Genomic DNA, 22126 nt, shown 5'->3' with positions numbered 1-22126 from the left:
ATTTCCCAGCAGTTTTTGTCAAATAGTGGATTCATGTCCCAAAAGTTGGGCTCTTTGGGTTTATCATACACTGTCTTGCTGATGTCATTTATCCCCAGTCTATTCCATTGATCCTCCTCTCTATCTCTTAGCCAGTACCATCTCTTTGCATTGCTTTTATTAGCAACGTTGATTACATTTGATCATGCCACAGTGTATCCCTTTCTGTGTACAATGTTTTCTTGGTTCTGCTCATTTCACTCCACATCAGTTCATGGAGGTCTTTCCAGTTCACATGGAATTCCTCCAGTTCATTATTCCTTATGGTACAATAGTATTCCATCCTCATCATATACCACATTTTGTTCAACCATTCCCCAATCAAGGAACACCCCTCTCGTTTCATACCTTAATTTTAAAAGTCCTTTAGTTCTAGGAAGTACTAGCCGTCGTCCACACCATCAGTGAGTTGGAATCTTTTTTCAGGGGGAAGGTCTTGATTTGGTGTTGATGGTCAGGGCGATGGTTGCCCAAGGTTGGGGTGGCAATTTCTTAAAATAAGACTGTGACGAAGTTTGATTCTTCCATTCATTTGAACACTTGGAGGTCTTTGAATGGGTATTAATTGGCCTAACTTCAATATTGTCTTTCTCTCTGGGCTCACCTCCTGGGCAGAAGGCCAGTACCTGCCCTGTGGTTTTCAGTTCTTAGCTCTGCCTGGGGAGGAAGGAGTGGGGCAGCCTCTATCCTCAGGGCATGGATTTCACAGCTCTGGGAGTACAGGCAGTTGGTCCAGGGCAGTCACCTTCTGGATCAGACAGAGATTGTGTCATTCCCCTGCTGGCTGCTGCCCATTTCTTAGCAAGGTGAATTGAGGCTCAGTCCCTTAGCCTGTGGCCATCCAGAGCTGGCCTACTGTTCCGTCTTCATGTGCCCTCATGCCCAGCCTGTCCTCAACACTCCCCCTAACAAGATGAGTCACTCCACAGGCCCAGTGCTGGCTGTTTGGGCACAGCTGGCTCGAAAGGCTCTATTAGCACTGGGAGCCCATGCCCAGAGTGCTAGATCTGGAAGACCTGAATTCAAAGCCAGCCTCAGCTACATTCTAGTTGCATGACCCTGGGCAAGTACCCTTACCTGGTTAGTCTCAGTTTCCTTATCTGTAAAATGAGGATAATAATAGCACCTACTCCCTTGAAGGGTTCCTGTGAGCATCAAATGAGATAATATCGGCAAAGCACTTAGTGCAGTGCCCGACACAGAGGAAGAGCTGGAAGAGCTCTTGTTTCTTTCCTCTGCTCCCTTTGGGGGAGCACGGGGGATGGGAAGGGAAAGAGGCAGAGGGAACACCGGAGCCAAACTGGCCATCTTAGGTCTGCAAGTTGCTGAGCAAATGCTTGAGGAAGGAGCCAGGTGAGGCCTGGGTCTGTTCCTGGCACTGTGCCTGGCCTTGCTGGCTGCCCTTCTTTGGAGCTCTGAGTCTGTGGCCTTGTAATCCTGAGTGTTGTTCAGGTGGCATCCCTGTCTGTGGCTCTGCGGTCCCAAGGCCAGTGGCCCGCATATTTAGCCCGGGGGGGGTGTGGGGGGGAAGGGCTGTGATAAAAGAAATGGTCTAAGTATTTAACATTGAGCTCTCTGGACTGGACCTGCCCCTAGGGGATGGGGGGGGGGGTGACACAGAGGCCATAGTATGGGGCCATAAAACCTTAGATGGGGGGATTATATTTTTTTGATATTTTAAAATCATCATCCTCATTTCCCAGCAGGCAGCTCCCCCCACCCAGCTCCCACCCAAAGAGCCATTTGTTGGAAAACAGAATTTAAAAAGAAAGAGAGGGGAAGGACAACTGAGCAAAAACCAAACCACCCTATCGGCCACGTGTGACCCTGTTCAATGCAGTGTGGCATCCTCTGTAAAGGGGGGAGGTGCACCTTCCTGTCTCTTCTTGGTCATTCGCATTACATAGGTCAGAATCTGGATACTTTGGGCCCAACATGGCTCATATACTTTGGTTATCAATGTGGCACAGAGATGGGGGAGGGGAGAGAATGGAGGCTGGAGCCATAGTCCAGGCGGGGCGTGAGAAGACCCTGAACCAGGGAGAGGGGCAGCTCTGCGAGTGGACAAGAGAGAGAGGCAAGAAAATGCACGGAGGACAATTGACAGATCTGGTAGATGTGGACCTTGTCTAGGGAGGGAGGAATCCCAGGAGGACATGAAGTTGAGAATGACCCAAGGTAGCTTCCCTGAGTGACTTGACCCAGTGGTGGTGGCCTAGATAGAAAGAGGGGTGGCCTTTGGGGAGCATAATGACATCCAAGTGGAGACGTCTGGTAGGCCGCTGTTAATGGAGGATCGACACTCAGCGTGCTATCGCAAGACCTTGCACATAGTAGACTCTTTTTTTTTTTTTTTTAAACCCTTGTACTTCGGTGTATTGTCTCATAGGTGGATGATTGGTAAGGGTGGGCAATGGGGGTCAAGTGACTTGCCCAGGGTCACACAGCTGGGAAGTGTCTGAGGCCGGGTTTGAACCCAGGACCTCCCGTCTCTAGGCCTGGCTCTCAATCCACTGAGCTACCCAGCTGCCCCACATAGTAGACTCTTAACAAATCTTTATTTGCGTTTTAAGAAGATGGCAAGAAGGCTTCCGAGTACCCCCTTTTATTGAGGCAAGAAGAATGGAGTAGATGTGACTAGAATAACTTTCCCTACTTGGTCTTAACTGTCTATGAGCGCAGATGACTTCCTTCGTAGAGAGAGCCCTGCTCTAAAAGACGAGCCGGAGGCCCGAAGTCATCTGTCGAATCGCAATCCAACAGGTAAAAGCACTTCATTACGAGGCCCGGTTATGCTTCTCTTCTCATTACAGTCTTGCAGGGGAAGCAGGGCCAGGTATTCGCCACATTTTGTAAAGAGGGGAAGAGCGGAAAGACTTCATCTCAAGCCGCAGAGCACGAGCAGAGCAGCGAGGGAGCGCCTTTTCCTATGGATCGCTCTCTGCAAATGCTGCTGTGAAATGATTCCTCTGCCAGGCCTGAGAACGATTCCAGAATAAATCCAGCGTTCTGTTACGGGGAAGTTCTGGAGGAGACAGAATTCCCCTTTGGCATGGCGGGTCAGCCGATTCCTAGCTAAAGTGCCTTGCTTGGGGTCCCGGGCCCCAAGTTAGAGTTTTCATTCTAAACAAACACAAACAACGACGAGCGAAAGATGAGATGACTGAGGAAACAAAGGCTCGAGCTTCTGTGCAGATTGATTTATTAAGCAATGCGTGCCAATTGCCCAAGAAATCGGTTCCAGACACCCTCAGCCTTGGCATTGGACCCAAATACTGGGAAGACGGATTTTAATACATTAAAAACAATTAGTCAAGAAAGTCCAATTAATTAAAAGAAAATAATTAACCAGAATACAAAATTAGACAATCCAGTTTCTCATTGGAGGAAAGATGAGGGGCTCTCCAAGTCGGGGTGCGTGGATGAATTCAGAAGGTGAGGGCGCCGCTCCCCCCAAGTTCCTGTAGGCAATCCAAGGAGCATGGAACAAGGAGTGATGGATCGGCACGGGGCCACTTCTCACGTAAGACACAGGAGCTGCCTGAGATGTACAAGTGTGAGAGAAGTCCTCGCGTCCATCTTGGGATCTGCCCGGCATTCTGGCCAGCAGAGCCTCGGACCTCGGGGCAGGGTCTCTCGGCAGCAGGCCCGGGTGGCCCCGTTTCTTAGCCACGCTGGGCGAGGTTCAAACCATGCAACACAGTCCTCTCACAATTCCCACAATTGAATAAAGTTTTCTTCCAAGACAGACATTGGACGAGGCCCATCATCGACTAGAAAGAGAACGGAGCTCGCTCCAGAACCGAGTCACAAGGTAGAGTCGGGGCGGTTCGCTCAAATCCCTCCTGACGGAGGAGTTTCTGTGGACGGCGGCTCGGTGGAACCTCAGCCATCAGTCACTGCTTCTGAAATAATTTCGTGCGTGGACTTCGAGAGGCCGCTTGGCAGAGAGCCTCGGAGGCAGGAAGACCCAGGTTCAAGTCTTCTCTCTGGCACGCCGCCCGGCTGTTGGCACACACCGAAGGCTCCTGAAGTGGCCGAGGAGGTGCTCAACTGCTCTGGTAGACGGCGTTTCCTCGCCCGGAGGCCCAGGGCCACCCCAAAGACTTCCCCACCCCCGTAGATTTTTAAACCTCCCCTTCCCTCTTAGATTCGGTACTGTGTATTGGCTCCAAGGTAGAAGAGGGGGAAGGGTAGGCAGTGAAGGTTAAGTGACTGGCCCAGGGTCACACAGCCAGGACGTGTCTGAAGTCACATTTGAACTCAGGGCCTCCCGTCTCTAGGCCTGGCTCTGTATCATCTGAGCCACCTCGCTGCACCCCCATTCCACGCGGATAGATTTCGAGGGATGATTCTCCCGAACTCCTTATCTCGGACAGAACCTCAGTGTCCTTCCAGGCCACGCTCGCCAGCTGGTGTCTGAGGTGTCCAGAAGTGGCCGGATTCTGTGTGGGTCCATTGGGCACATGTTTATTCTGCCCAGAACGGAATCCCTGATGACTCACATTGGAGGCCTGGAGCGCAGCCCTCCTTCCCAGCCCTCCTCTCTTTGTCCCGGACTCTCAGCCCAGTGGAAAAAGCCCAGCTGCAGGTTTTATGTTTGGCTCGTCTTGATCGTCCGCCAGCAAACATGTATTAATCACTTCCTGGGTGCCGGGCTCCATGCAAAGGGCTGCAGCCAGGCCTCAGTGGCCCCTGGACGGGCCAGCCTGGGCCCCTCTGGAGGGACCGTCCTCCGAGGGGGGACTCGGGCCGGGCCTCCCCGAGGAGCCCGGCCTTGGCTTTGCCAATTATGGCCTTTTGGAAGGCTCGAGGGATGCTTTTAATACTTACCTCGCCAGGCACATGCCGAGAGGAAACGGTCCGGGCAGCCCCCGTTCGGGCCAGGCCTTCAGAGACGAGCAGCAGGTTGTGGCCCTTTGGAGGGAGACCCGGCCTCTTCCTTCATTGGTCTCCGCCGTGCCCAGAGAGGAAACGCCCGCTCCCAGGCTCGCCAACACCGCTCGGGGTCCTGGGGCTTGCCCGGGTCCTCCCAGCCACAGCGTGTCCTCCTGCCGGGGCCCGGCCTTTCCAGCGTGACGTCGGGGGGCTCTTTTGATCGACGGAAGAGACAGCAATACTCGACACACACACATATATGCCTTACCATGACACATGTATGTATATAATGTTGTGGATGCCTTTATGTCTGTGTCTATGTGGGTTGCCTCGAGCCTGTTTCTTTGGAATGAGGAGCTCCTGGTGAAAACCCTCCACGCCGCCAGGCGGCCTTTCTGGGCACCGTCTCGCCTTGGGGAGTGGCCGGGGGGCACGTGCGGGTCGAGTGCCTGGCGGGGGTCCTCGCGCCGGCTGGCCCCCTCTACCCGGCCGCCCTGCCTTCTTTGGAGGCCCCTTGGAGCGCGGCCCCTCCGCGGCGTCCGGTCCCCCCCTCCCCCGGAAATGCTCCTCGTGCCCGGTGCCTCTGGTTCCCGGGCTGCGGAGGGCCGCCGCAGAGGAGGAGCGGCCCGTCACCGAGACAGGGAAGAAGGTAAGAAATTCCGAGGCTTCAGTGCCGGTGATTAGAGATAAGTGCATCTCTGGTTGCCATATATGGTCATAAACGAAAAGTCTGCACCGATCCTCTCGACATTTATGGACTTCTCTGATTCATCTGTCAGAGCCAGCAGCCCCAGCCAAGAGATAGAGAACTTGTTAAACTATCTCGTTCCTAAATTGCTGCCACGAAAGGAGGAATTTGGTGCGTTCACAGGAGACCAATCTAGCCCAGAGCGAGACGGAGCTCGGCTGGCAAACGTCTCCATCAAGGTTGCGAGCCGAATTCCAGAAGCGCTGAGCGCACCGAGGCAAAGCCCTCTGTTTATGCTGGCGGATGCCAGGACGCGGATCGGTTCTGTCGCTCTGGGGCGGCGCCGAGCCTCGGGCCAGGCCTCCGGTGCAGAGGGAGCAGGATGGACCCCACGGAGGAGCCAGAGGCGAGGCCGTGTTCCGAGGCGTCGGTCACTGCTTCCTCCGCTCGGGACTGGGGGTCCGGCTGGGGCGGCCCATTCTCCCCGATGGAAGCGTTTGCTTTTAGGCTCCTGTTGGGTGTCGTTTGTGGCTCTGTGTTCCCGCCGGGCTCGGCAGTGGGCGGACACGGCGTTCCCGTCCTCACCTTTCAGGCTAGTCGTTCGTCCCTGGTGGGGTCCCGGCTCACGCCATACCTTCCACCTGCTCTCAGTTCACTCTTATGAATTTGGGAATTTGCCCCAGAAGAGACCGTCTATCACAGTGCTGGCAGCAGGCTGCTGTTGGAAGTGCTTTTAGAAGCCGCCTTCATGGAATCCAGAAAGCCCAGCGGTGAAAGGAAGACAATACACCCAACTGCTTGGGATGGGGGGGCGGCGCTTTGATTTCCCCTCATTATTCTTACTTTTGTATCAGCAAACCTCGTGCCTGTAGCCAGTTTCTGAACCAAGTTCCTCCTTAGGTGTATGACTTGGGAAATAGAATCAAAAGCCCTTTTGGGACACATTTAATTTCAATGAGTTAAAAGGATCTTTAGATTAGTTAAGCCGATTGTATCGGCTTCATGGATATCCTGCCCCCTCTGAAGCTTTCTGGTCCTTTCTCCCCTCCCCCCCCCCAACTATTTTCCTCTGCCTTCTTTCATTCTTCCCTCTCTTCTTCCTTCCTTCCCTTTCTCCCTCCTTTCCTTCTTCCCTCCCAGTTATCCTCCCTTTCTCTTCTACNTCTCTCTTTCTCCCCATCCCTCCCCTCTCTCTCCTTTCCTCCTTCCCTTCTTCCTTCCTTCCCTTTCTCCCTCCTTTCCTTCTTCCCTCCCAGTTATCCTCCCTTTTTCTTCCCTCCTTTTTCTCTCTTTCTCCCCATCCCTCCCCTCTCTCTCCTTTCCTCCTTCCCTTCTTCCTTCCTTCCCTTTCTCCCTCCTTTCCTTCTTCCCTCCCAGTTATCCTCCCTTTCTCTTCTACTGCTTTCTCTCTCTCTCTCTCTTTTCCTCTTTCCCTTTCTCCTTCTCTCTCTCCTCCTCTCTCTTCCTTTCTCCCTCCCCTTTCCCTCCCTCCCGTCTTTCTCTTCCTGTCTTCCTCCCTCTTTTTCCTCCTTATTCCTATCTCCTTCCCTTCTTTCATTTTCTCCCTCTTCCTCCTTTCCTTCCTCTGTCCTCTTTCTTTTCCTCTTCCCTTCTCTTCCATCCCTTCTCTCTGTCCCCTCATTCCTTCCTTCCTCCTCCTCCCATTCCCCATCTCCTTTCCTTTTTCTTTCCTTCCACCCCCCTCCCCTCCCAACTTGCTGTCTCTCACCTTATGGTCCTTTTAACATAGACCTTTCTCAACATTCTTCACCAGAATTAACACAAAGATGTTTTTCCTTCAAATAGATTTTCTTTGTAGCTGAGTTAAATCGAATCGCTGTTCCTAGCCACCTTGTAACCCCCGCTGCCTTCAGTGTTACTGAAGGTTGTGACAGCTCTGAAAATATTTCAACCGTTTGTCGTCCATGGGAAAATTGGTTCCACTCGGCCTGTTTAAGGCAGCTTGGGGAACTATCAGTTTTCCAATCTATAAAATGGGATTAACTGCCTTGCAGGATTTCTGCACTTAGAGTGCTACGTGCCTGTGAGTTTCCATCATCCTAATCATCACCATCTCCTGAAACAATTCATGGCAATACCCCAGATTCCCTTTAACTTGTCCAAAGAGTGAGTGGATTGTCCCAGTTTGGCCCTTGGCTTTGGTTTCCATCCTTAGGATGCATTTAACATCCGTCTGGCCACAGGCGGAGGTGCGCGGGGACGGAGGACCTCTGACCTGTCTAGGCGGGGCGAGCTCGGTCAGGGCTGGGTCTCGGACCACGCAGCGGAAGGCCTCGAGGCCCTGAAATTCTTGGGAAGCCGAGAGCAGATGCCCGGTCAAGCCCAGGTTATCAGGGGATGGGCCGCCCGCACTGGAAGTAGCAGAACCTCGGGGGCCGGGTGAGGAGGGCAGGGCAGGGCGGTGCCAGCCTGGGTGCAGCCTGTCGAAACCACTTAAGCAGAGCCGCTGTGCCCCGTCAGGGCCCTCTCTCTGGGCTCTGTGCGTGCGAATGAGCTCCCCAGGAGCCTCTGGTATGTGCGCCGGTCTTACCTTTACAGTCATGTCTCAAGACAGCTGTGGGAGATGAACGTTATGGCCCCGGAATCAGAGCCCTCCTGCTGGGGTTCCGCCAGGACTCCCCAAGCCGTCCCACGCTTGGCTTTTCTTAAACTCTTACTCTCTGCTTTCATAACCCTCTAAGACGGAAGGTGGGTGGTCGGGGTTCAGTGACTGGCCCAGGGTCATCCAGCCAGGAAGCTCTCAGGCCACTGAGCCCCCTCCTGCCCCCTCCTCTGTCATGTGATCCTGTTATTGCTGGTCTCATTTTTTTCCCTTTTCAGCATCTCTAACTACAGCCTCGCTAGCTCTTCCCCCACTTCCCCTAGAAACCTTCTGGGAGCACGTAGGCTACCTCGACGGTGTCTGCAGGGGAGAGGTGCTGAGGGGCCAGGCCGGCTGGCCTCTGGGGCACTTGCCTGCCCGGGAAGGTGGGCTCAGAGGTCAGCTCGGGCAGTGCCAGAGAAGGGTCTTCTCCCAACGTAGGGCAGAGCTGCAGCCGGAGCCCTGCACCCTCTCCTGAGAGGGGCCTCCCATGGACCACCCGCCCTGGAGGTCGGGGAGGATCCAGCAGGAGCTGGCCTCCGGGGCCGGCCGCCTGCCTGGGCCTTCCCCTGTCCCCGAAGGCTCCTTCTTGGCTCCTGCTAAGCTGCTGCTCGTGTCCCCCCAGCAGTTCCATGAGCTGATACTTCCTGTGCTACCATCTTGCCTGCCCTGGGCCTTGGCACTTGTGGCAGGCCGAAGCGGGACCCTCCGAGCTGGGGCTCAGGCGCCCTCCCCCCAGGGGCCTTTGGGTTCATTTCCTGCATTTTCCTAGAACCCTTTCCAAGGGCAAGAGGAGCCCCTTCCTGTGGGTTACTTAGCTGGTGCGGAGAGAGGCCTGTTCTCCTGAGGCTCGCCTGGGGCTCAGCTCCTGGCAGAAGTCGGTGGGGGAGACTCTAAGCCAAGAGCCTGGTGCAGGTGCCCCCCACATGTCCAGAGAGCAAGCGGCGAGGGTGCCTCAAGCTCCCCCCCCTCCCCCGATCCAGGTCTCCCGGCTAGTCCTTCTCCCCCCTCTGTCCAGACTGTCGCCGGGCCTGCCCGTTCTGCCTCGGAAGCCCCTGTCCAGCTCGGGGCCTCTTCCTCATTCCAGGTGCCCCCGTGCTAGTCTGGGCTTCTGCCGCCTTCATGCCAGGATTACCGAAGCAGCTTCCCAACTAAGCTTTCAGCCGCCAGCCTCACCTCAAACCCAGGATATCCTGCCTCGAACCTGCCAGGCTGAGCTTCCTCTGCTCCCCACCACCCCTCCCCTGGCCTCCGGGATGGCTCTGGGGGGGGGCTGGCTCCCGCAGGCCCCCAGGCCCCGCCATGCCCTGGGCCCGTAACCCAGGAGATGCCCCCCAGTTTCTGAGCCTCCGTTCCCCCAGCTGTTAAACATGGCTCGTCACATTGACATCATGTGCTTTTAGAGCTCTTTGGAAAGTGCTTTATCAGCTGTAAATCAGGACAGAGCCTGGACGTGGAGAGGCTGAAATCCTGGGCAGTCCTGGGGGTGGGGCTTGAGCCGAGCTTCCCTTCGGCCCGGTAGAACCGGGAGCCTCGAGGCCGGTGTCCGTGCCCGCTCCGTGCGGGAGGGAGGGAGGGAGGGAAAGCTGTTTGCGGAGGGACTTCCAAGCGGAGAAGGGGAGGCCTTCCCTTACGGAGCTCCTGCTCGCGCCGGGCCAGGCGGTGCACACGCACAGTCCGGCCTCGGGACAGACGGAAAGGCTTGGAGGCCCTCGGACGATGCAGGGACAAAGCCCAGAACACGTATCGAGCGACCGTCTGGGAGACGGTCTCGTGGCCCCGCCTGCAGAGGTCAGTGGCCAGGCAGTAGGGCTTTAGGCTGTCCCTGACCCGCCGTGTCGGGAAGGTGCTTTGTGGGTCTGCGAGGACCGAGGAGAACAGAGGGTCATCCTGCAGCCACGTGGGGCCGGCGGGCCCTTCCCCGGCCCGAACAGCCGTGAGGCTGCCCTTTAGTCTGTTTATCCAGAGCTGACCTGGGCAGCCACAGCAGTCCTCGCTGGCAGCTTGTGGACGTCCCCTTTAGAGGTTGCGCTTTCTTCGCTCCTCCGTTCTTACGTCTCCCGAAGGAGGAAGCCGAGGCTGCCCAGCGTCCCTCTGCCCGTCTGCCGCGCCGCCCGGCTCCACTTCGAATAGCGCACTTGGAGGATTTCTGCCGAGACACAGAATATTTCTTGAAAGGTTTTTTTTTAAAGTTTCGATAGGAAGAAATTGGGACATGAACGAGTTCCCCCTTCCTCAAGCTAATCTCCGGGAACTCCAAAACCCCGCAACGTGCGTTTCCCCAGACCAGGCCGCGTGGCGGCCGCATCACTCCGAAGGCCTCGGGGTGCCCATGTGGCGGGCACAAGCGGGCGCAGCCCGTCAGAACGGAGACATCCCAGAGGAAGAGCGCGGCCGGGGCGCCCTGGGAGACCCGAGAGCCCGGAGCCACCCTGCGGGAAGGAAGGCCGCCATCGGCGTTGGGAATCTTCGCCCATGGGTGGGGCGCTTCGTCCCGTAGACCTGATGGGCAACATCTCAGAAAAAGCAGCCATTGTAGAAAGAGAACATTCCTTCTTCTTGTTTTGGCTGGTGGCTCCTATGTGGAAAAAATAGGTCATGAGCCGTAATCTAAATTGACTGCTGATAAATAATTAAAACTAATGGATTTTGCCACGATCTTCGAGAAAGCACCACGACGTTCCCTTTTCTGCTACATGGAAGGAGGGGGCTTTTGGCCATTCGAACCAATAAATGCCATTTATAGTGATTTCCAGCACTCGTTCCACCCCCTCCTTGGATAAGGACAGAACAAGCTCGTATTCATCTATAAAAGTGAGGAATAGCAAGTTGATGGCAATGCTCTATTGTCCCATGATTAATAATGGTGGGAAGGCCTTGGAAGCCCCACACAAGAAACCTTACTTTCCCCTGAACCCGTTTTAAGTTCAGGCCAGAATGCCCTGCTCACAGGCTTCAGCTTGCCTTTTGTTTGTCCTTCGAGCTCCTAGAATCAGGGTCTTGCGCTGGGTGGACCTTAGTTTGGTCTCCTTCCACGGCTTAGAGAACTGAAGGGACGGCCCCAGGCTGCCCAGCTGGTCAGTAGCTGAGCTGGAATAGGCCCTGGGGGGCTGTCACTCCCACCGTCACCCCCCTCATGCTAGCCCAGGCCCAGAGATTGCAAGGGAAGAATATGTAAGCCAGGCTCAGCTAGTTTTAACTCTTTAAAAAAAGATATTGCCCATGACGGCCTTTAAGGGTAATCTGTGCTATCAACATTTCCCCATCACTTTCCATGTAAACGTTCACCAGGAAGTTTAACAATCAGCCTTTGTGAGCCTCTACCAGCCAGTTACAGCCACAGCCTCTGGGGTGGGTCTCCAGTAAAACACAATCAAGCCTTTAAAAAATAATCCCCAAACCTTCTGGGGGTTCTACATTGTTCTCTTCTCCCTGGTATGTTCACATGTAATAGAGAAACAAATAAATATTTTTCTTCTTCTACTGGTTATGGGGCATCTGTGAAGCATAGTAGAGGGTGTCTGGTTTGAAGTAGAGAAGACCCTGCCCAAGTCACAAGCCCTCTGAGCCTCCGAGGTTCCTTCTAGCTCTAGAACTATGATCCTCGGGCCCATGATGATCTCATGCTGGTCACAGAACACATTTATAGGAAAATAAAGTGGAGACATGCTGTGGCCTGACTGCATTAGGCCACTAGAAACAAGTCATGTGCAGCCCCTATTTCTCTAGACATCCTGGAGCCCAGGTTGCCCTCTTTGCCAGCCGTAGTCTCAAAAACTTCTGTATTTTCTGTCGGGGTGGCTGCTCTTCTTTTTCCCATTTATTGGTTTTACCCCTAACATGTTGGCCAAACCTAGAGCCCAGAACATAGTTGGATAATTCTTAGGTTGTGATATGAGGCCTGGAAAGGGCTCTCTGGTTAATCTGCCCGCTCCATCTCTTCTCTTATGGCCAAATCCACCTTTTTAGAGCTCAGGCTCAAGATGAGTCATCAAAAGAAAACAAAAGCCAAAACTGGATCAGAGGGAAATCTAAGGCGATTCCTCCACCTCCATTTCTAGCTGCTGGATAAGCTCCACTTAGAATTTCCAGGTAAAATCTGATGTCTGTGAGTTTAAGGGAATCACTCTTTTAGACCAGTTTTTATTTGGGCCCTTCCCTGCATACAAACAAGATGAAGACACTCCTCTAACTGAAGCCATTTTGAGTCAATGTATGCCTCCATGCCTGCCGCACTTCGAGGAGCTCTAGATGAGAAGAGGAAGCCGAGGGGTTAAATGGGCTCATCTGGGGATGGTGGCTGGTTCCAGTTCAGTGTGCCCCGTACGTCCCCTCCCTCTCCATAGGTATTTCCCCGGGGTTCTAATTCTCACCAGCCTTATCACGGTGCCAGCCCCGTCTCTGTTTCTAGGGCCAGGCCTTGGACCAGCCCTTATCACATACATAAAACAGCCCAGGGAGCTTTTTAGCATGTTCCGTGATGAGGCGGCTCTGAAATAGAACGTGACAGCCGAGTTCCTGGTGTCAGTCGTGCTGCCGCGAGTGCCGGCAGCTTCTCCTAATGATTCCTCCAGCAGACACGGGGACATCCCTGGCCACCTTCGGGGCAGATTCGGGAAACCATCGCCGGGGGGCGGGGGGTGAGCTTGTCTGCGGGCTCTTAGGAGGACGATTGATTACGGACCCCTTTATCCACCGAGGAGGATCAAAGGGCTTTTGTCACAATCATAAGGTAGCGTCACCTCCGAGGTAAATCCGGGTGAAGCCGCATTCATGCTGCTTTGGAAGCAATTGCAGAGAGCGCCGCTTCGCTCACCCCTTCGTGTTTGCCGTGTGGCAGAGGGCCAACAAGCCCATGACGAGGGCCCGTGTCAGCTCCTTATTTCTGGTTTGATTTGGGAACCGACCGGCCCGACGGGGGGGGGGGGGGGGGCAAACGCTGATTATTCCGTTTTTAAAATCACGCCAGCCTGGTGTTTTTATATCACCCCAACGCATCCTCTCCCCTTCCAGAAATCAGCATTTAAACATTTTTTCCATCCTCCGTATTTTAAATACTGCTTTCTTACCTTTATGGCTTGTCTATAAAGAGCAGCCATTTACATGCAAATTGTAGACATGCTAGACCATATCAGGCCTTTTTCTTCTTATTTACAAACTCGATTTAACTTAAAATTCTTTCCATGAGATACACTTTTGGCTCATCTCAGGAAATTCAGAGCAACCCTGAGTGGAGAAGGTTTTGCTCATTCGTTCATCCAAAGCGAAGCTGGTCTCCCCCCCCCCCCCCATTCCTGCCTCTTCCCACTCCCTGGATTAGGCGGCCTGGAGGGCATGAAGGCAGAGCCCGAAGCCTCAGCAGGGAGGAGAGCTGGGCAGCTCTTCGGGGCGCTGGTGGCTGCAGAGACAGACCATGGCCAGGTACCCCATCGCGAATGTCTGCAAAGAAAAGCAGGCGGCCTGTTCCCCGAGCGTCTGATCTTCTCCCGGGCCCACGGAGGCTGGCGTGACTTGCCCAAGGCCACACGGGCAGTTTGGAGCCATGGTTTAATTCTCAGATTACTCATCTGCCTGTTTCCCTCATTGAAGAGAGGCCAAGGAGGCCCGTCTGGCTTAGAGGGTTTTGCAGAAGAACTAATGAAAGTGGTTTATAAATAGGTAAAAGTGCTTTATAAATGTTAATCAGGGCAGCTGGGTAGCTCAGTAGATGGAGAGTCAGGCCTAGAGACGGGAGGTCCTGGGTTCAAATCTGGCCTCAAACACTTCCCAGCTGTGTGACCCTGGGCAAGTCACTTGACCCCCATGGCCTACCCTTATCACTCTTCCACCTATGAGCCAATACACAGAAGTTAAGGGTTTAAAAAAAAAAAAAGAAGAAGAAGATATAAATGTTAATCAACCCCACGTCCCGCCCCATGCCAAGCTAGGACAGAATCGAGTATTGATTCTCGGCACTACTGAGACCCATTGGCTATGGGTCACCCCTCCATGCGTCTGTATTGCAGCCCTTTGGGGAACAGGAGGGCACTTTGGGCTAAGCGGTCCATGAACAGGGGCTCTGCCTGGTTGCGTTGGTCTTGGGGGGCCTTTCCGTGTCTCCACAAACTAGCATTTAAAAACAAAATCTTTTGTCTATCCAGAGTTGTGTCCAGTCGGGCCCTCCCCTTCCGTCCCCTTTGTTTGAAATTTCGGGAAAATGCCTTGGCGAGGGCTCGTGAGTGGCTGGTTCTTGGGCCCGGTTCCCCGGCCAGACGGCAAAGGGCATTCCATTTTAAGGGACAATAAATCATAGCGTGTCCTTGCTAAGTGACACGAGAGCTCCCCTGGGTCAGGAGGGAGCATCTGTATTTCTGTCTCCTTGTTTTCATACAGGGAGGGCAGAATTCTGTCTGACGTGCAGATAATACTTGCGGCCAGTGTGCGATGAGGAATTTCTCAGGCTGCCAAAAATAAATTTAGCAGGAGTGATTTTTAGCTGGTGACTTGAGGTCTGTGCTCCGTTTTATAGGCTGGGGTGTCTCTGCTTCCCACCCTCCAGCCATCCGACTTTCTCTCTTTCTGGAATTCCAGTACCCCAAAGCAGGATCTTTTGGTATACCGGAGCAGCCTTGGGGTCAAGAAGATCTGAGTTCAGATCTTACCTCAGACATCTTGGGAGCCATTTGAACCCACAAGACAAATCCTTGACTTTCCCCATCAGAGGCTGGACTCAGTGGCCTTGGGGCTGCCTTCCTTACCAAAGGAGGTGTCTGTGTTCCTGAGGTTGAAACTCGAACGGTGAAAAGAAGTGATTTTTAAGGAATATAATTGGGCCACATGACAATGTGGAGGAGACACAGCAGAAGTGCTGACTTACCGCTGTTCAAAGCCCCCGTCTGACCCCTTGGTGGTGGGTGACGGAGAGCAGAGAAGCACTCTGCCACGTCCTGGGGGTCCGGGGGAGACGGCGCCCTGCCTGCCCGGCGGATTGGAACTGGCCGAGTCACGGCGGCTCTGAAGAAGGAACTCACAGGAGACTTATTTGTTCTTTTCCTTCTCTCTTCAAGGTTTGTGTTGGGGAATTCCGTTAGATCTTTCCAAGTCAGATCGGTGTCGTGGAAAATATCTTTTATTTGAAGTCGGAGGGCCTGGGTTCAAATCCCTGCCTTGCTGTGGGTTGGACTAGATCACCTCCGAGGCCCTTCCTTGTCTGTATGCCCGCTATGGAATAGGGAAAAGTTCCATTTATCTTTTCAAGAAGACCTTGGAAGAGTCATTGATGGCCTTGAAGTGGAATTTGTGCAGATGTTCACTATTTTACGTTTTTCTGTCTTCCATTTGCCTTTCACGTCCATCATGCAATCAGCAAACACTTATTAAGCCCTCCTGTGTGCCGGGAGCCATGCTCGGTGTTGGGGATACAAAGAAGGCACTAAACGGGCCCTGCTGGGGGAGCGCCGGCCGTGGCCTCCCGGGCATCCCAGGGCTCAGGCGGCTTTGGGGGATGCTGCTCAGATACCCTCCACGCCGGTGCCCACATCTTCCGCAGGGCCTGTGGGCACGGCTCAGGCCTTGCTTTTCTGGCTCCAGGGCCGGGGGCTGTTTTCTTGCTGTCTCTGTTCAGGTCGGGCACTCGGGGGCCTGCGAGTCAGAGCCCCCGGACGTGGCGCTCCTCCCCTGGGGGGATCCCTCAAACCCCTGAGAGCGCCTCACTTCGGAGGCTCCAGAGAGCTCGTCGTCCTCGAGCTGTAGGCGTGAGGCTCCGCCGTCTTTGGTTAGGAGTCACTTCTGCGCCGGCCATCAGACCCAGAAAAGAAGCAGTTCCTGCTAGGAGAGACTCCCTGTCCATGTAGCTATACATACATGTACGTGGGCACACGTGTGTACGTGGAGGCCATCCATCATGCAGGGGCGGCTTCCCCCCCGATCGCTCCATTTCATCCCAGATCTGTTAACGACTTCCTTTGGGCGAGCCGTGTTCTTTTCTTAGATTTCTGTCTTTCTGGCTGTTGGGGGGCTTTTGGGCATCATCGCAGTCCTGTCGCGGCGTCTCGCACTTGCTTTTTTCAGATGAGCCTCTGACCGTCGTCGCATCCTTCACGAGTGTTCGTGACTCCTGGGAGGACATTGACGTTGCAAAGTGTGTCCTTTTTAGGGCGGCATTCAGCACCTAGGGGTACACTTGGCACCCAGGGGTGCTCAGAACGGCTTTGAGTTATCTCCTTAAAAGTCCCCTTGCCCTTCCCCCAAGGCATCCTGGCTCTTCTCCCGCCCACTGCCTGTCCCAAATGCAGGGAGCCGCCCCCAGGGGCGGGGCATCCTCAGATCAGGAACACTCGCCTAGGTTAGGTCCAAACTACCTTTTGGAACCAGTAAGTAATGCAGGAGGGAGCGGAGCAACTGCCCCAGAGTCTAGACTTTGCCTTAAGACTCTTTTGCTTGTCCGCCATTTCTCTGGCTGCCTCCAGCCTCCTCTGCCAGCCAGAGAATGTGGCCTCTCGCTTTCCCAGCCAGCCCGAGCTCCATCTTCTCCCCACCGTCCCGGCTGCCCTTCTGGTGGTCCCAGCATGGTCTCCGATTTTCCTACTTGTTCTTCCTCCGTAGCATCTTTCCTCCTGTTCCTGCTCTGCACTGGGGTGCCCCCTCAAGCCAGAGCAACCCCTCCTGAGCAGTGGCCATCCCCTCTTGTGGGAACCTTCCCGGAAGCTTTACGTCATCCTGTGGCTTCTGCCCGTTGGGCCTGGTTCGGTCCTCGGGCCCCTGAGAGGATCCCCTCCCCCAAGTCATCTCTCCTCCTGGCTAGGCATCACCACGCTTGTGCGGCAGGATAAACCCCGAGACCTTCCCATGTGCTGGCGAGCCTCCAGAGCGGCGCCAAGAGCGATTCCCGACCCTCTCGAGGCCACGTCTCTGTCAGCCGGCGGGCCAGGCCTCGGCGCCATCGATCCACGCCGTCCGGCCATGCCCGGCCCATCATAGCCTGCTCTAGACTTGACCTTTGTCCTCCCTGTGGTTTCTGCTCGTCTCGGACGCCGTGGCCGGCCTGCAGAGACCTGTCCAAGGCTTGGCCCTGCCCTTCGACATCCACGCTGGCCCGGCCTCTCCACGCTTCATGCCTTCCTCCAGCTTCCTGGAAAACCATCCAAATAAGCGCATCTTCTGTGGCACCCGTGTGGCGGCGTCACTCCACCGGCGGGAAAGTCTGCTTCGCTTTAAGGAAAACCTGTTCCATTCCTTCTAGTCTCGCTGGGTATCCCTGCTGGCTGGGAGCCCCTCAGCTGTGCCTGCGCGGCTCTCACCTGCCATCTTGGAACCCCCATGGTGGAGCGCTCCAGGCCGAGGAGCCGGGCGGGCAGCTCGGCCAGGCCGGGTCACCGCTAGGAAGTGTCGGAAGCCGGATTGGACCTCCCCGTTTTGCAGATGAGGAAACGGAGGCTCAGACCCCCAGAAGCTTCCGTAGCACCACTGAGAGGAGAACTTGCCGAGACGAGCCTCACTGACCAGAGCGCAGCCATGGAGCCGAGCCTCTGAAGGGGGAAATCCGGCCAAAGCTGGACTCGTGTTCGCCAATATTAGTGACTCCTTTGGGGGGGGGGGCGACGGCTAAGCTTTTTCAGAGGTTAGGAAGCCCCTTTCCTTGTTGACTCTCGTTAGAAAATTAAATGGCTTTTCGTTCTGGTCTCTGCACTTGGCTGGGCTCTTCCGGCGCCGCACACCAGAGGGGATGGGAGGAGGGGCGGCCGGCCATGGCCCCGTCCTCCCCCGACACGTCCCCACAAGCCCACAGCGGCCTGGCCGAGCCTCGCGGGCGGTGGACGCTCAGAAAGGGCTTGGGCCCGGCCAGCACATCCACGTTCCGGGGCTCATGCTTAGGGGGACATTTTCCAATAGACTATTATTAAGAAGTCACAAAAGGGGGAGGCAGCTGGGTGGCTCAGTGGATGGAAAGTCAGGCCTAGAGATGGGAGGTCCTGGGTTCAAATTCGACCTCAGACACTTCCCAGCTGGGTGACCCTGGACAAGTCACTTGACCCCCATTGCCCACCCTTACCACTCTTCTGCCTTGGAATCAGTACACAGTATTGACTCCAAGGTGAGGGATTAAAAAACAAAGTCACAAATGGGCTTCCACAGCAGTGAGTAGATATTAAGAGAAATACTTGCTACGGTACGCTAAAATCTAAAGAAAAAGACCGTGACGAGCCCTCGGTGCCATGAACTGAGCCCAGGCGTCTCCCCCCCTCTAGAACACGTTTCCTCGCAAGCCGTGTAGACGCTGTGCGCTGTGTGGACACCCCTCGCTCTTCACTCAGGGCTGCGAGAAGAGCCCGTTTGGCAGGCCTGTTAGGCGAGCCGATGCGGGCTCCCGCACCGGCCCGAGGAGCGCCTCGGAGAGAGCCGCCGCTTAGTCTCTTGGCGGGCACTTGAGGCCGGCCTCGGCCTGCCGTCCGGGGGGCTCTGGGTCTCGGCGCTCGGGCCCATGAGCAGACACGAACGCCGGCCCAGCAGAGCCCCCCCGGCTCCTGGCTCGCCCCCCCTCCCCCCCCGGCTCCTGGCTCGCTCACCGAGGCCCGCCTAACGCTCTCTTCTCTCTCTCTCCGCATGTCGCCTCCTGACTCCTCCTGCCCGGCTCCAGGATTTACGCAAGCAGGTAGCTCCTTTGTTGAAGAGTTTCCAAGGAGAGGTGAGTGACGTCTGCTCCTGCCCCAGCTGTCTGTGGGAAACGGGTTCTCCTTTTATTCACCTTCCGTAAATGTCTCTTATGTAAGTTGGTGCTTGCTTGACCCTGCCTGTGCCAGGGCCTGGGGCTCTGCTTTCTTGGGGTTCAGGGGGGCTCCACGCCTGTGAGTCTCCTCCAGCCAGGAAGCCCTGCGCCACCCACCTAGGCCGGGATTTGCTCTGGAGCTGCGAAAGATGAAGTGACCGGCCGGGGGTCACGCCGCCGGGCTGTGCTGCTCTGCCCGGAGTCCAGGCTTTTCCGGGCTCCAGGACCTCGTCTCTGTCTGCTGGGTCATGAGGGAGCGGCAGGCCCAGAGTCCGGAGGTCCTGGCTTCCACTGTGGCCTCAGACACGCCCTGGCGGTGTGACCCTGGGCCGGTCACTTCCCCCATGGCCCAGCCCCTGCTGCTCGTCGGAAGAAAGGAGGAGAGCAGCAAAGACAGGCATTAAGCACGGCTGCGCCACAAGCTACAAAGAGGCCGAGGCGGTCCCGGCCCGCAGAGCTCGCACCCATCCGGGGCCTGACACGCACCAGGGCGGGGGCAAAGCCTACGAGTCGGGGCCTCGGAGGGCCCCCGTGCCAGGCTGCTGGGCTCCCGCCAGCCTGACTTCCGGCTGCTGCCATCATGAAAAGAAAAATACCTTGAAACAGGTTGGCGGAGAAGCTGGCCCGTGGCCAGAGAGGCCGTGAGGCGGGGCCGAGGCTCCCTCAGCCCCTCGGCGGTGTGGGCTGGGCCGAGCCTCTTCCCCTTGCCGGGCCTCCCTTTACTTGCGTCGAAAAGGACAAAAACAGTGCTTGAACCGCGATTTTTGTGAAGAAAATGTCTTGTGAATCCTCCAGGCCAGGGACATGGCAGCCACCTTCCTTGTGGCTTCCTGGCCCCATTCGAGTCACAAACCCGTAAGACCAAGAGGCCTCCGACCTCCCCGAGGAGTGATCCCCCCGTCTGAGCGCTTGGCCTTCAGAGTTAGTGTGCAAGTGACCGGGCACCCAAAGAGACCCGGCACCCAGAGTGACCCAGCACCCAAAGAGACCCAGCACCCAAAGAGACCCGGCACCCAGAGTGACCGGGCACCCAAAGAGACAGGGCGCCCAAAGAGACCCAGCACCCAGAGTGACCGGGCACCCAGAGTGACTGGGCACCCAAAGAGACCGGGCACCCAGAGTGACCGGGCCCCTCCGCTCTGGGGTTGGACTCCGTCCTCCCTGGAAGCTCCCCTTCCCTGAGCCCAGTGTCAGAGGCTGCTCATTGCCTGGCTTTGTCCGGCTGGTATTTCGCACAACATTCAAGGCCCTCCCCATGGACGCCGGCCCCAGGGGAGCCCCGCAGGCCCTCACAGCAGCCTGGTCGTGCCTCCAGGCAGAGGCCGCCCCTTCTGGCCCTTCCTCCTGAGGAGTCGCAGCTGGGCTTGGCCCCTCTCCTCCCCCTTAGGAAGCTCAGGATGGGCGTTCCTCGGACCCTCGCTGGGCCTCGGGCTCGTGGACCTTCTTGTCTCCCTTTGCCCGTCTCCCACCCGCACGGTGGGCTTCCCGAGAGCTCGGCACGTGCTCTTGTGGCCAGCCACGGCTGGTCCGTGTCTGAGGCTGGGTGTGAACTCGGGGCGACGGGGCTTCCCCCTCCGGGCCTGGAGCCTCGTCCACAGCTTCCTCTTAGCCCTTCTTGTTCTGGGCCCTCCCCGCCTCCCTGCTGCTCACGGCGGCCTGCCGGCTTTGTTGTCCCTCATGTCCCTCTCCTCGCCTCCTCTTTCCCCCAAAGTAATTCGGGAGACGTCGTCAGTCTGTCCTCGCCCACAGCTCGCTGGGAGCTTTCGGCCTCAGCTCGAGCCTCAGAGGCCCGGCCCTGCCTAGATACACCCCGTCCTCTGCCTTGCCTGGCCTCCGCCTCGACCTCCCTTCATCTTCTGATCGAGGCTGGCCCAAGAGTTCCCTGTGCGGCCACAGCGGCCCCCTCAGGCTCTCTGGCTTCTGTCCTCAGGGACGCAGCGCTTCTTTGGGCCCCGAAAAGTCCATTTCTTTCTTGCAGTTGTATCTGTCTCCTGGAAGCTGCGTCATCCGCCTGGCCTGGCAGCCTGTGAAGCTGGCAGGAAGTGTCTGACTCCCATGTAGGGGTTCCTGAGCAGAGGGTCAATCCGTACTACACACCCAGACAGACCCCCAGACAGACAGACACACACCCCTTTGCAGATCCTTCCTGGACTTAGCTACCAAAAGGAAGGGTTTGATCACTGAGCCTTTATTTTCTCTGTTTTCACCAAGTTTTGCAAGGCATCTCTCCCTAGAATGTAAGCTCTTGGGGGCACCTGAGGGTCTCAGTGGGCGGAGAGCCAGGCCTTGGGCAGAGGTCCTGGGTTCAAATCTGGCCTCAGACATTTCTCAGCTGTGTGACCCTGGGCAAGTCATTTAACCCCCATTGCCTAGCCCTTACTGCTCTTCTGCCTTAGAACCAATATACAGTAGTGGTTCTGAAATGGAAGATAAAGCATTAAAAAAGAAGAAGAAGAAGGTGAGCTCCTTGAGGACAGGGACTGTCTTTTGCCTTTCCTTGTATTCCCAGGGCTTAGCACCAGGCCTGGCCCAGAGCAGGGGCTTAACGAGTGATCATTGGCCCACTGTTTCCCAGGGAGGGACTTAGCTGTTATTTGGGATTAGGAAAAGCCATAAATTTTCAGTGTTTTCATTTTGTTAGTGACAATGAGGCTCCCAATTGATTTATTAATTTCCTCTTCTGGATCTTTGTTGCCTCCAGTACTGAGGGACAGGCAAAGGCAAGTCTTCCACTAAAGAAATTCAGACTTGTGATTGCGACACTGCTGGCTCAGGTGACAATTCTCGTCTTCAAGATTTATTAATTCCAGCCTCTTTGTGGCCTTTCTTCCTCTCTCTCTCTCTCTCTTTCTTCTTCCTCTCTCTCTCTCTTTGTTTTCTTTCTTTCTTCCTTTCTTTCTTTCTTCCTTCCTTCCTTTCTTTCTTTCTTTCTTTTTTTCTTTCTTTCTTTCTTTCTTTCTTTCTTTCTTTCTTTCTTTCTTTCTTTCTTTCTTTCTTTCTTTCTTTCTTTTCTTTCTTTCTTTTTTCTCTTTCTTTTTTCTCTTTCTCCCTTTCTTTCTTCCTCTCTTCCTTTCTTTCTCTCATTTTTCTTTCATATTCTCCTCTCCCTTCCTTCCTTCCTTCTTCTCTTTCTTTCTTCTTTCTCTTATCCCCTCCACCTCTTCTCCTCTCCTCT

General features: G+C 55.5%; 1 protein-coding gene across 1 annotated transcript in view; it reads left to right on the top strand.

The window, feature by feature from the left end:
- Positions 1 to 22126, top strand: part of CUX1 (cut like homeobox 1) — a 233096-nt gene that overhangs the window by 54100 nt on the left and 156870 nt on the right. Inside the window, exon 3 of the mRNA XM_044675633.1 lies at positions 18823 to 18870. Within this exon, the coding sequence (XP_044531568.1) occupies positions 18823 to 18870 (48 nt within the window). The remainder of the gene's footprint in view (positions 1 to 18822; positions 18871 to 22126) is intronic.

The sequence above is a fragment of the Gracilinanus agilis genome, chromosome 4 (genome assembly GCF_016433145.1).
Source record: "Gracilinanus agilis isolate LMUSP501 chromosome 4, AgileGrace, whole genome shotgun sequence".
In the NCBI taxonomy this organism is placed as follows: domain Eukaryota; kingdom Metazoa; phylum Chordata; class Mammalia; order Didelphimorphia; family Didelphidae; genus Gracilinanus; species Gracilinanus agilis.
This window is presented reverse-complemented; position numbering and strand designations above follow the sequence as displayed.